Source organism: Passer domesticus, chromosome 25, assembly GCF_036417665.1.
Source record: "Passer domesticus isolate bPasDom1 chromosome 25, bPasDom1.hap1, whole genome shotgun sequence".
Classification (NCBI taxonomy): domain Eukaryota; kingdom Metazoa; phylum Chordata; class Aves; order Passeriformes; family Passeridae; genus Passer; species Passer domesticus.
The window spans coordinates 2,180,288-2,194,529 of NC_087498.1; the positions used below are offsets into that span (position 1 = coordinate 2,180,288).

The following is a 14,242-nucleotide window of genomic DNA, read 5'->3' on the forward strand; positions in this document are numbered from 1 at the left end:
CTGCATTGTCAGGCACACAGGTTCCTTTGATTCAGTTGCCTTATGGAGCTTCAAAGTGGCCCACACTGGATGGTCTCTTTGCCCAAGGCCAAGCTTGGCTTTGTCCCCAATGCCAGGATGAAGACATGAGGGACAGATGAGCAGGCTCCCTGGGATCACAGTGCTTCTGACCCAGTGATGGGGAAATGCCAAATGCCACGGGTGTGTTTGCCCTGGTAAAACAACAGACGTAAAACACCAGGAACACACACAGTCTGTGTCCCACACTGGGGCAGGACAGAGAGGGGCCAAGAAACATCTTTGCATTTCCACAGCAGCATTTCCCAATCACTGTTTATGTCACCTGGGCCACTCCTACTCAGATCTCCTGCATTGCTTCTTTCCAAACCACACCTTTTTGGAGCCCTGGCCTCCACATTGTGACACAAACTGCACCCAACCCTTTTTTTCTAACTCCTTCCTCCTTTTGGAAGACACCAGAGACAGTCCAAGGCTCTGAAAGCCAGGGAGATGTGGCACTACCTATGAGGAGGGAATAAGCAGGTGCACTCTTGGCTTCCCTCTGCTTTTCCATGAGAAACACTGTTTACTTCTGGGTGCTGCAAGATTGGGTAAGAAGGAAAAACAAAGGGATTTACAAACTATCTCAACATTACAGAGGTGCAATTAAGAGGAAAACATGGCCTGTGTAGCATGATCCATGGGTTTGGTTTGGGATTGGACTGCCAGAGCTCTCCAGCTGTATTTGGACAGCAGTGCAATAATAATGTGTCACATTTCTAGTTCCCTCTTTCACTGCTGACTGAGGGCAGGAGGCTTGAACCCGAGGCTTGAAGCACTGGGAATGCTGGTGCTTCTACAAGACTGGCGCTGGTATTTTCCACAAACCATGCAAGTGGGCATAGAGGTTTGCCTCAGGCTCAAGAGCTTTGTGTGCCTCACCCATGCATTCCCAAATGCCACTTTCCTCCTGCACCACAAGCTGCTTCTGAAGTTGACTCTTCTCTTTACAGTCCATTCTTAGGGGATCCTTGCACTGAAGAGTAGCTGGGAAATTATTTCCAGTGCATTTGTCCTCCTGATTAGGCATGGGATCTATTTAGCCCTCTTGTCTCGAGTCTTCAGTTTTATTTTTCTGCTCAGCAGCAGCACCTGCAAGGTGTGTGCAAGGAGCTCAGTGCCTTGGCTCCTGGGTGGTGGCAGACACTGCTGCCATGTGGAATTGGGGCTGGATTAACCCTGGGCTGATGCCTTGGGGTTAGTGGAGCCCACAGCCCTGCCAGCCCCAGCATGTCCAGCACTGCTGCTCTGTCATCCTCAGGGCTCTTTTGCAGCCCCCTCACAGAGACCAGAGCTGCATCCAAATCCCTCCAGCACCGCCCCAGCACACAGCAAGAGGGAGAGAAGCATCTCCTGGTGGCTTTGGAAGCATTTTGCCTGAAGATCTAGGGTAGATTTCTGTGTATATCAGAAGAGGGGCGTCCAAGTTGCTGTTGTCTGTGCTGGCCACTTGCCTCTGCCTTGCTCAGCTCCCAGCACTGCTTTTCCCACCAGCAGCCTCCCAATAGCTCACCCATCTGCAAAGCTAAGAAGGCTTTGCATTTCTACATGGATAACTAATAAATCCTTGCATTTGTCAGACATTTCCCCCCTTCTTTCCTTCTTTACTGACTGGTTGCTCTACTTTTACCTCAGCCACGTAGGAGGCAGGTGAAACCCCGAGTTCTTACTGGGTCTCTGTATTTTTACCCTTTTGTAAGCAAACCAGGCCCTGAGATTGTGAAACATGGAAAACAACTTGGGTTGTGATTTCTTTAGTAATCCAGACACCCTCTCCAATCCCTGTGATGGGGTTTGGCAGTGTGTGGCAAATGGGACAAGGTAGTTTTGAGCAGCAGCTTGCACGACTCCTTTGTACCAGGGAACATTTAGGGATTCCTACTGCCCAAGACGCTGGAATTTTGTGCTGAAACTGCATGGTATCACTGAAGCAGTTCAGCTCTTTGGGAAGCAGCTTCTCCCTCCCAAAGACTCAGTCCGGGGGCACACCCGACCCCTGGGCTGCTCCCCCAACACATCAGTGTGACATGTGGCTGTCCCCATCGCCTGGGGCTGCCAGTGCTCACCTCAGGCACCCTGCATTGCAGTAATCTCATTTTAATGAGCATTAGGACATCACATCATCCACTTCTGCCCACTGCCGCTGTTTCACTGGACCTTTGGCTCAGAGATTTATGCCAAACAAAGGCATATAAGACTGGGAGAGTGTGGTTGGAAAGAGAACCACAGCTGAGGTTTGGCCGGCACTGGAAAAACCATTGAAGCTGTTGGGCAGCTGTTTTCTTGCTGTTGGGGTACTTGGAGTTAGCAGAGATGTTGAAAATAAGTGGAAAAGAGGGAAGACCTTACTCTATACTCTTTAGAGGATGCAGTTTCATGATTGTATACCAAGCTGGAGTGTTATCTGCTTTGCGGGACTTGTCTCCTGACATAATGAAATCTGCATCCAGGATCTATGGAGCATCTTCAGGATCTATTATAGCTACAGTTGGATTGTGTGGATGTGATCTGGGTAAGGGCTACAGATTTCTCTATATTTTCTCTATAAAGAGATAGAATACCTGGAAATACTTGGAGTTGTCTATAATTTTGTTTCATTATCAGTGGTTAATTCCTCAGATTTTTACTTTACTGGTTTCTTGAATAATGAAAAACATGGGTAAATTAAGCAGCACATGGAAAACAGCCATTGCATCTTATTAACTGGAATTCAAGGCAAACATATCTCATAAAAGAAAGATAGGTGATTTCCATAATAAGACATTAGGGACTGTTGGCAGATTCCCAAAAAAATGAGGGGAAAGAGAACACATTAGCAGGGGATAAATGCAGAGCTAACAGGAGGAAATATTATACAAGGGATTCCTGTCTATTTTCTCCCATATGTCCAACCAATTTTAAGATACATTGTGCAGAAAATGGGGAGAAATAGGAAACGAAAACAAAATACTTCTGCGTCCTGTAATATTGAAAGTCCTTGGAAAAGTTGATTTCACTCATGAGAGCTTCAGCCCTAATGAAAACAATGGCTCTAAATGAACATTTAACAGCCAGATAAAATACCCCTTACCCAGGTGGAAGTCTACCTCAGAAAGTGCACAAATAACAATATAAGGGATGTAGAATGATTGCTTTCCCTTACTACAGATGACCTAATGGACTATATCCTCAGTCGCTTGAAAACCTCTTTCTGCGGGCTGGCCCCTGGAGGATGGGCACTGAGGCTCTTACGGAAGGCCTTACACAAATTCCTGCCTCCAAATGCCCACGAGCTGGTGTCTGGAAAGCTGCACATTATCCTCACCCGCCTGCATGACTGGAGATGTGTGACAGTGTCCGAGTTTGCCTCCAAGGAGGAGCTGATTCAGGTGGGAGCCGCCACAGCCACCCCGTGAGGGAGGAGCTGGGTGACATTTGCTACCTGGCCATGTCCCACAGCACAAAATCACAGAATGGTTTGGGTTGGATGGGACCTTAAAGCTCATCCAGTTCCCCCCTGTCATGGCCAGGGACACCTTCCACTGTCCCAGGCTGGTCTCAAGCCCCGTCCAACCTGGACGTGGATGCTTCCAGGGATGGGGCAGCCACGGCTTCTCTGGGCACCCTGTGGAGGGCTTCAACACCCTCATGGTAAAAAATATCTTCCCAATATTCTTCCTAAATCTCCCCCCTTGCAGTTAAAAACCATCACCCACTGTCTTCCCCTAACAGACCCTGCTCCATTCTGGCCCATGCCATGATTTGTGTCCTTGCCACCCTCTGAATCCAGACAAGCTGAAACAATTTCAAGAAATCAGCCCTTTTGATTGGTGTCTGAGTTATCCTGAACATGCAGACAGCAATTTGAGGCCTCCACAAGGTTTCCTTCCTACATCTCTGCCCTGGCCGTGGGTATCAGACAAGGTCTGGTGCCCATTAGTCAGTGATGCCCAATGAACCAGCCAGGGTACCCTGTTTTGGCACTCACAGATGAGTCACCCCTCTCAAAGGTAACAGTTTCCATGGCTCTTTGCTCACCTCTGGCCTTCCCATCTCACCCACAGGCTGTGACGTGCAGCTGCTTCCTCCCGCTGTATTTTGGGTTTTTACCTCCAACGTACCGTGGGGTGGTGAGTAGCTTTGTGGCCTGAAGATCCTGTCCAACTCAGGCCCAGGGCCCCTCCAGCCTCTGTCCTCTCTCCAGTGGTGGCATTAAGGATGTTTCTACCTGAATTTGTCACCAACAAAGCTCAAGGTTGGGTTCTGAAGTGAGAAGACAAAGGCTCCAAAATCTGACCTCACTGCAGACAGGACTGAGCTTCTCACTGAATTGTCCATCTTCCCCTGTCCCTTCCTCAGCTACTTTCTGCTGCACGTTCCACCCAGTTTCATTGCTGTAGGACTCTGGGGGAAGGGAGTAGGGCAGGTGTGGACCTGGTGCCCAGGAGCAGCAGGTGGGGCAGTTCCCTGCAGGGGGATCTGCGGGGCCCCAGAACCTCAGACTGGTGTGGGGCTGGCTGGGGAACAAGGCCCACGTTTGCCCGTGTGACCAGCACTGCTCTCCCTGCGAGGGGAAGGCTCAGGGCTCCCTGTTCTGTCTCCCAGCGCTACCTGGACGGGGAGCTGGCCATGTGGAGAGCCGACTTCGTGTCCCGCACCACCATCACCATCTCTGCCTTCGCCGGCGAATACGACATCTGCCCCAAGGATGGCCCTGCTGCCTTCCTCACCTTCCAGCTCTCTGACTGTATCTTACAGATCTCAAAACTGAACATCTGCCGCTTACAGCATATTTTTCAGCTTCCCACACTTCAGGTGAGCAGCTCCTCCAGGTAGCCAGAGCCATGAGCCCCCTGCAGCAGCCCAGCTGCCCTGACTGCCACCTCACCCCACAGGTCATGGACCGCTTTTATATCGAGGGCTACCAGGACACGATCTCCTTCCTGAAAAGACTGAGTAAGTGACTGGAAGTGGGCACAGGTAGGTTGGGTGCTGCCCTTACTTCCTTGGTTTGCTGACACAAGATAAGAGATACTACCCCAGAGTGACTGGCACAGAGAAATGCCTGTATCCTGACACTGCCAGGATTCCTTGAGTCCTGGCCCCTACTGAAGCTGCCTCTGGAGCCACACTCCCATTTTCTCTGCCACTCTGAGCATGACAGAGCTTTTTCCCAGGGAACACAGGTCCCAGGACCTCCAGACACAAGTGCACGCTCAGGTGCCCTGTGTGGTGTTTGATAAGCCCCTGATGCACAGGGCAGCAATGTTTGGTGTTCCCTGAACCCTGGGGTCATCAGTATCCCTGATTTCCACTCAGCCCAGGTCATGCCTGTTGCTGCTGCACACCTGGCAGTTGAGCAACAAGCAGTGAGAGCTGGGATCCCTTCCCACCAGGGGATTTCCAGGTGAATTACTTTGAGGGCTTCACACTTTCCTTGGCCAACGAGGAAACTCTGCACCTGAAGCCACAACCGAGGGGTCTTCGCTCCAGAGCCACAGATCATGAGGATGACACCAAAGAGAATCCCGGGATCCTCCAGGCAGAGGTTGGAGAAGAATAGGAAGCCCCACACCACATTCTCCACCCCCAGGAAGGTAAAGAACCCGCACTTCCTTTACCCCATCAATGTTCATGTGACACTTGCCCAGGGTTGTCAGTGCCCAAAGAGTTTCTGGGGCAGGTGAGAACATCAGAAATGGGAGAAAGTTCCCTCTCAGGTCAGGGGTTACAAGTGAGGCCTCACACTGAGCCCTCACCCTCGATTTGGGTCAGCACTGAGGGCTTCCTTGGTGGCTGGGTCAGAAGGGTTCTGTGGACAAGGAGCTCTTTCCATGGAGAAGGTCATGTATTCACTCACCCAGTGAGGTAAGAACAGATTCTGTCCACACATCCCTTCCTTAGGGGTGTCTCAAGAGTTCAAGCTGCTTTTGCTGTGCCATCCAATTCAAACTTCTCCTTAGGAACTCTGAGTGCAGCCACAGAAATACTAATCCTATGCAAGGAAAGTATACTAATATAGCAGGTAAACTTGTTGCTGTATAATTTTCTGGCAACAAAATGCAGATTTATATCCAAAACTTACCATTTTCTGCAAACATATTCAAAATAATGCCCTCACGCATTTTAGTTTTGTATGGAAAATCACTGAATCTTAATCATATCAGTTTGCATTTTGTTGTTAGTAAAAAAAACAAAGAAGCATCTGATTAAATGCAATATTTTTTTCTATTTTACTCTCTTTCATTATGAGCCTTCCAACATTTCAGAATTTGAGGCAAATTACTGAGCTTTTTCAATGTGACGAGTATTGAAAAGGTAGCCACATAAATTAAATGAAAAGTGAAAAGAAGGCACAATATCCTGTATCTAGGAGTCCCACAACAAATGAGGAATATAAAGGAGAAAGACTATGACCATTACCATTCCAGATCTAAAAAGAAAAGTTTGGAAAACATAAAATGGAAGCAAGAAAGATACTTCCTTTGAAAACAATTCTCAACCCACTAAGAAAGGCAGGACACAGTGTCAGGCTGCAGAAGTTGCTCCCCTGGTTGCTTTTTTAAAGGATCCATCAGTCTGATCTACGTGAATCTTTTGGAAGCAACAAGGTGGAAATGAGGTTTCTTTGGGAGCTGGGCAGCTCTGGGCTATCAGGAATTTCTGCCTCGGCTTTGCAGCTGGGCTGCAACGTTTTTCACCAGTCTCAGGAGAAAAATTCCCCCTGTGGGAGGAATCAAGACTCATTTTCTAGGCCAGAGAGCAATGAAGGGGTGAGTCCAGGCTCTCCATCTCCAGAGCAGAAACACATCAGATCTTCCAGTTCTGGGAAGGAAAAGCCCTACTGATCAAGGCCAGGAAAAGGCTCTTGCACTGTTTCTCTGTGCAATGCCAGAACATCAGGGATGCCACCAAAGCAGCAGGGGGATAAACTTGGGGACAACTTGAGTCTGATTTCTTGGACAAGTGTCTGCAGCCTGCAATCCCCCGAGCTCAGGCTGCACTAGCAGGTTAGCCACAAGCACTTGCCACTTCTCCATGTGCCCAGCAGGACAATTGCACAAGGAATTGCACCCTCCTTAGTGGCCAGACTGGAAACAGAGTCTGGCATAAAGCACCTGCAGCCAACAGCCAGAGCCACGCTCAGGACTGGGCACATGCTTGGCTTTGTTGGGCTCAGTTCCATGCATCAGACTCAAGGACTCTTCCCTCTACACCTGCAGTGGGATCCAGCTCCAGAGGGAGCTCTGCTGCCTTGGCTTGTCTCCCCTCTCTCAGCCCATCCACTTCAGGCTTCACATTTCTGCTGAGTCTGAAGCAGAATGAGACAAGCCATGGGACAGGGGTACAGGGCTAATATTTTCAGGATACCAAAACCAGCTGCCCTTTACACAACAGGAGGAAGGGAAGCAGCTCTGAGCAGGCACTTCAATCCACCTTGTCCCACAGGAGCTGCCAGAGGTGCCTGTCAGACTGACCAACGAGGCTTCATTCCCTTTAGGGCCAGGTCAGACACAGAAGAGCATTTCTGAGCCCGCTGCTGCCTTTGACCCCAGTTTCTGCTTCAAAGAAGCAAGGAGCAACTTGGAACTCAGCCTGAAGGCTGAGCCTGACCTGCCCCAAGGAGCACATGGACTGTGCCAGCAATGACACAGCACAGGCAGGGCCACAGCTCCCAGCTGATTGCCATGATCCACCCCTAGAGGAGGCATTCCAGCCTGCTTCTGTCCCCACTGGCTGCAGCTGGGCTTCCCCCTTTGCTTCCTTGGGGTGAAACAAGCTCCTGCACAAGATGATTCCAATCAATGCCAAACTTTGCCTCTATCCACTGCCTCTGGCAAATCCTCCCTTGCCATTACCTCCAAGCTCTTGTCTCCAAGAGGAGGCAGCACCAGCTCTGCTTGCTTGAAAAGATGATTAATAAAGCAAAACCCAGCTGACTGGAATACTGAATTGTTAAATGCTTATTTCTTGCTCATTCCAGCAGGTTTGGAGCAGGAGGATTCTGTGCTGAGACCACTTTTGTTTGGGGGTTCCTTGCAGATTGATTTTGCTTGAAGTTCTCCAAGTTTTACAATTGTTTATGATCAAGCACCACATGGGAGAGGTGACATACACTGGGCAGATCAAACTGTGCTCCTCTTTGTGGCCGAGGTTTGCAGATGCATTTAATGGATTTGGAAGTCCAGTTCCAAGATGAGAATTTTCTTTGGGGGATTTAATGCCCATTTCAATGGGGTAACTGCCTTGGGCTGACTGAGATGGTAATATCCGGCCTGGAGCTGGGGATGGTGCTTGCAGCAGCCTGGAGAAGGAGCTGTTGGATAAGTGGGAGGGAGCAGAGGTGCAAAAGCAAATGATGAGCTCATAGTTCCTGCCTGCAGAGGCCTGAGTGTCTCTGAGCCTTCCACTTTGCCCTGTGGCAGCAACAGCTGGATTGGAGCAGCCTGCCTCTGGCTGCAGTGCTTGAGAGGTGTAAATCCATCCAGGATGGATGGAAGACAGGAGCAGACAGGATCCAATGCAAACAGGATCCATCCAAATGGGCCATAGAAAGTTATAAGGGGACTGAGAAAGGAGACAGGCTGAGAAAGCTGGGGCTGTTCATTCAGGAGAAGAGAAGGTTGTGTGGAGACCTCGCAGCCCCTTCAAGGAGCTGAAGGGGCTACAGGGAAGCTGGAGAGGGACCCCTCATGAGGAACTGCAGGGACAGAAGAAGGGTCAGTGGCTGCCCACTGCCAGAGGGCAGGGATAGATGGGACGTTGGCAAGGAATTCTTCCCTGTGAGGGTGGGCAGGCCCTGACACTGGGTGCTCAGAGCAGCTGTGGCTGTCCCTGGATCCCTGGAAGTGTCCAAGGCCAGGCTGGACAGAGCTTGGAGTAACCTGGGATAGCGAAGGTGTCCCTTCCATGGCAGGGGGTGGAATATGATGAGCTTTGAGGTCCCTTCCAAGCCAAACCATTCTGGGATTCTGTGATGTACTTTTCAAGTCTCTTTCTGGTATAATACGGTGATCCTAAGGGTCCACATAGGCTAAGAAATCTCTTCTAGGCTGAAATTCAGTTGTGCCTGCCCAAACACCTTCTAGCTGAAGGACATCTGCTCCAACATCTCCTTATCCTCACCCTATGGCAGGAAGTGGAAGAGATGAGGTTTAAGGCCCCTTCCCACCCAAACCCGTCTGGGATTCTCTAAATCTTCCATGATTTGGGAGTATCAGCACACAGTGGGTGTTTGTGACAACAAGCCTGGCTTCATCATCTGTGTCAGACATGGTCTGGACTGTGCAGAGAGAATGTAACATCATGCAAAAAAAAAAAATCTTTATTAATAGCAACCACCACAAATTAAGAAGCCTGACATGAGTTTCTGAAGGCTCCCATGACGACTGTGCAGGGCTAACGCTTGCCGTGGCTGCCAAGTTGGAAAAGGGCAGGAGTGAGGGCAGGGGGAGCAGCGGAGCCCTCAGAGCAACGGGGCCTGGAACGGCCAAGCCCTCAGAGCAACGGGAACGGGAACGGCCGAGCCCTCACAGCCCTGGAAATGGGGACTGCCGAGCCCTCAGAGCAACGGGAGCGGGAATGGCTGAGCCCTCAGAGCAACGGGAACGGGAACGGCCGAGCCCTCAGAGCAACGGGAACGGCCGAGCCCTCAGAGCAACGGGGGCGGGAACGGCCGAGCCCTCAGAGCAACGGGGGCGGGAACGGCCGAGCCCTCAGAGCAACGGGGGCGGGAACGGCCGAGCCCTCAGAGCAACGGGGGCGGGAACGGCCGAGCCGTCACTGACCTGGAAATGGGAACGGCCGAGCCCACAGAGCCTTGGGAGCGGGAACGGCCGAGCCCTCAGAGCAACGGGAACGGGAACGGCGAGCCCTCAGAGCAACGGGAACAGCCGAGCCCTCACAGCCCTGGAAATGGGGGACTGCCGAGCCCTCAGAGCAACGGGGGCGGGAATGGCCGAGCTGTCACTGCCCTGGAAATGGGAATGGCCAAGCCCTCAGAGCAATGCAAGACGCGGGCCCTAAACCGGGCGCACCTGAACCCAGGAAAAAGGGGTTAATCCAGGGAATAGCGATTCATCCAGGGAATAGAGATTCCCCAGAGAGCACCTGGAGCAAGACCTGGCTGGACAGGTCTTGAAGGAAACTGATCTAGTGGAAGGTGACCTTCCCCTTGGCAGGGGGTGGAATGAGATGAGTTTTAAGGTCCCTTCCAGCCCAAACCATTCCATGGTTCGATGATTCCACAGTTTTGTAGGAGCATCATCCTCCTGCTGCTGAGCAGCAGCCCCTGCACCAGAGACTCCCAGGCTGTGACTTGGGTATAAATTAACTAGGCTGAGCTTTTTCCTTTAACCCAGCAGCCAGCTGTGCCTGTATCCCACAGGGCTCCTGCTTGGCTCTGGTGTGCAATTATTTCAAGGCCAGGTTGGACAGGATTTGGAGCAAGCTGGGATAGTGAAGATGTTCCTGCCATGGCAGGGGTGGAACTGGATATGGTTTAAAGTTTCTTCCAGGCCAAACCATTCTCTGCAACTGAAATGTCTTAGTGGTATTACAGGGTGATCCTAAGAGTCTGGCAAGGCTAAGGAATCTCTTCTGGCCTGAAATGAAGCTGTGCCTGCCAGAACTCCTTCCAGCTGGAGGTGATCTGCTCCAACATTTCCTGGTGCTCTCTGCCCAGGGGTGCAGCTGAGCAGGAAGGTCTGTCCTGCAGAGCCCTGCCCTTGGCTGGGAGCACCAGGCACTGCTCCAGAGCAGGGTGAAGTCACCGTGCTGAAGTCACCGTTTCATCACGTAGCTGCCCTGGGCAGTGACATCACCACCTCATGTCCCCAGATGAGGTGTTTGTCATGGGAACAGGGAAAAGGTTTCTCTCCTTAATGCTGAGCACAGGATAGGCTGGAGGTTCCTGTGCCACACTCCTGGCAGAAGGAAAGATAAGTGTGTTGGGGCATGTTCTGGGAGCTGCCAAAGCCACAGAAATACCAATTAGTGAGGCAAGGTCCAGGGTGGATCATCCCCACTCTTTCCTATTTAGATGAAAGGTTGTCAGTGACATCAGCGGCAAAAATGTCACTTGTGTTGTCAGCTCTGCTAAAATCTGTGTCCTGGTGGGAAGGTAAGGGTGGGAATGTGCTCCCTGGACCAGTGACAGCCCTTAGTGCTATGGAGACAGCCACTGGGATGTGAGGAAACATGGAGCAGCCAAGAGGCAACTGAGGAGCCCAGGTGAGCACACACAGGTGAGCAAGGCCCCAGTGTGGGCACGTTCAGATCCCTGCCAGTGGCACTCCTTTATTCTGCTCCTGTTCCAGTGCACTAAACTGGGGAGGTGCCAGGAAACTCCTTGATTAATCACAGACTGTTTAGACACAAATAATAAAACTCGGCTTTCGTGAAGGTGAGAAACACAAACAGGGTTTTGCTAACATTAGACATGGAAGATTTCAACCCAAAATAGAACTGCTCTTTTGGCTTTCTGCATTGGTGTCTTTCTGCCCCTCAGCCCTTTTTTCTCCCCCTGCTGTCGCTGTAGGGAATGCTCAGATTCCCTGTTTTGGACCCTGCAGCATCACAGGGTGTTTCCATTTATCCACGGGAGCAGGAGGCACTGCGGGTAGGCTGGTGTGTGTGGGGGAGCAGGACTGGTGAATCCTTTGGTGTTGGCACAGTGCTGCTGATGGAAATGTGAAGGCAAAGCAGCCTTTTGTTCCAGGAATTGTGACAGAGGATACAACCTAAGGCAATCCCTGCTGACTCTGAGAGGGATATTGTGCTCATGCTGGAAATCTCCCAGGAGCTTTGCTTTCCTGGCATCCACAAGCCCTCCCCACTTCAGCACCTTGCAGTCAGCAAGTGCCTTTTTCCAGGTGCCTTTTGCATCAGCGGTGTCAGGGTTCCAAATTCTTCCTGGAGTGCAGGGACCTTTTGAGTTCTCCTGGGGCTTTTAGATCAATGCTGGGCAGTGTATGTATGTAAGTAAGTATGGCTGGAGCAGGACATTTCAGAGAGAGCCCTGAGCACAGTTTGAATGAGCTCAGCCCCTCCTGACTGCTGCCTTTTGCCCTGAACCCTGGCCACCTCCTTCAACAAGGGAGCTGCATTTTGAGAACTAGACACTGTCTAAGGGGAACAGAGCTGTGGCTGTGCGTAAAAACATCTAGGACATGGCTTTTCCTGTTTTTCTCATTTGCAGGAGAGGATAAATATCCCCACCCTGGGGAGGTGAGAGAACCTCCTGGCAGGTGCCAGCCCTCCCTGCTGTGTCCTGGCTGAGCAGCTGAGGTGGCTCCTGCTTCATTTGAATCCCATAGGAGGAAGATCCTATTTGGGCTATTGCCCTGCATTGTCAGGCGCACAGGTTCCTTTGATTCAGTTGCCTTATGGAGCTTCAAAGTGGCCCACACTGGATGGTCTCTTTGCCCAAGGCCAAGCTTGGCTTTGTCCCCAAAGCCAGGATGAAGACATGAGGGACAGATGAGCAGGCTCCCTGGGATCACAGTGCTTTCTGACCCAGTGATGGGGAAATGCCAAATGCCACGGGTGTGTTTGCCCTGGTAAAACAACAGACGTAAAACACCAGGAACACACACAGTCTGTGTCCCACACTGGGGCAGGGCAGAGAGGGGCCAAGAAACATCTTTGCATTTCCACAGCAGCATTTCCCAATCACTGTTTATGTCACCTGGGCCACTCCTACTCAGATCACCTGCATTGCTTCTTTCCAAGCCACACTTTTTGAAGCCCTGGCCTCAACATTGTGACACAAACTGCACCCAACCACTTTTTTTCTAACTCCTTCCTCCTTTTGGAAGACACCAGGGACAGTCCAAGGCTCTGAAAGCCAGGGAGATGTGGCACTACCTATGAGGAGGGAATAAGCAGGTGCACTCTTGCCTTCCCTCTGCTTTTCCATGAGAAACACTGTTTACTTCTGGGTGCTGCAAGACTAGGTAAGATGGAAAAACAAAGGGATTTACAAACTATCTCAACATTACAGAGGTGCAATTAAGAGTGAAACAAGGTCTGTGTAGCGTGATCCATGGGTTTGGTTTGGGATTGGACTGCCAGAGTTCTCCAGCTGTATTTGGACAGCAGTGCAATAATAGTGTGTCACATTTCTAGTTCCCCCTTTCACTGCTGACTGAGGGCAGGAGGCTTGAACCCGAGGCTTGAAGCACTGGGAATGCTGGTGCTTCTACAAGACTGGCGCTGGTATTTTCCACAAACCATGCAAGTGGGCATAGAGGTTTGCCTCAGTCTCAAGAGCTTTGTGTGCCTCACCCATGCATTCCCAAATGCCACTTCCCTCCTGCACCACAAGCTGCTTCTGAAGTTGATTCTTCTCTTTGCAGTCCATTCTTAGGGGATCCGTGCACTGAAGAGTAGCTGGGAAATTATTTCCAGTGCATTTATCCTCCTGATTAGGCATGGAATCTATTTAGCCCTCTTGTCAGGAGTCTTCAGTTTTATTTTTCTGCTCAGCAGCAGCACCTGCAAGGTGTGTGCAAGGAGCTCAGTGCCTTGGCTCCTGGGTGGTGGCAGACACTGCTGCCATGTGGAATTGGGGCTGGATTAACCCTGGGCTGATGCCTTGGGGTTAGTGGAGCCCACAGTCCTGCCAGCCCCAGCATGTCCAGCACTGCTGCTCTGTCATCCTCAGGGCTCTTTTGCAGCCCCCTCACAGAGACCAGGGCTGCATCCAAATCCCTCCAGCACCGCCCCAGCACACAGCAAGAGGGAGAGAAGCATCTCCTGGTGGCTTTGGAAGCATTTTGCCTGAAGATCTAGGGTAGATTTCTGTGTATATCAGAAGAGGGGTGTCCAAGTTGCTGTTGTCTGTGCTGGCCACTTGCCTCTGCCTTGCTCAGCTCCCAGCACTGCTTTTCCCACCAGCAGCCTCCCAATAGCTCACCCATCTGCAAAGCTAAGTCTTTGTATTTCTACATGGATAACTAATAAATCCTTGCATTTGTCAGACATTTCCCCCCTTCTTTCCTTCTTTACTGACTGGTTGCTCTACTTTTACCTCAGCCACGTAGGAGGCAGGTGAAACCCCGAGTTCTTACTGGGTCTCTGTATTTTTACCCTTTTGTAAGCAAACCAGGCCCTGAGATTGTGAAACATGGAAAACAACTTGGGTTGTGATTTCTTTAGTAACCCAGCCACCTTCTCCAATCCCTGTGATGGGGTTTGGCAA

General features: G+C 50.9%; 1 protein-coding gene across 1 annotated transcript; it reads left to right on the forward strand.

Moving 5' to 3' along the window:
* Positions 1-4,651: 4,651 nt before the first annotated feature.
* On the forward strand, positions 4,652-8,245 carry LOC135286158 (omega-hydroxyceramide transacylase-like). Its single transcript, XM_064399166.1, has 3 exons — positions 4,652-4,854; positions 4,935-4,995; positions 5,436-8,245. The coding sequence occupies exons 1-3, from the start codon at positions 4,669-4,671 to the stop codon at positions 5,600-5,602; spliced, it is 414 nt and encodes a 137-aa protein (XP_064255236.1). The 5' UTR covers positions 4,652-4,668; the 3' UTR covers positions 5,603-8,245.
* Positions 8,246-14,242: the final 5,997 nt, after the last annotated feature.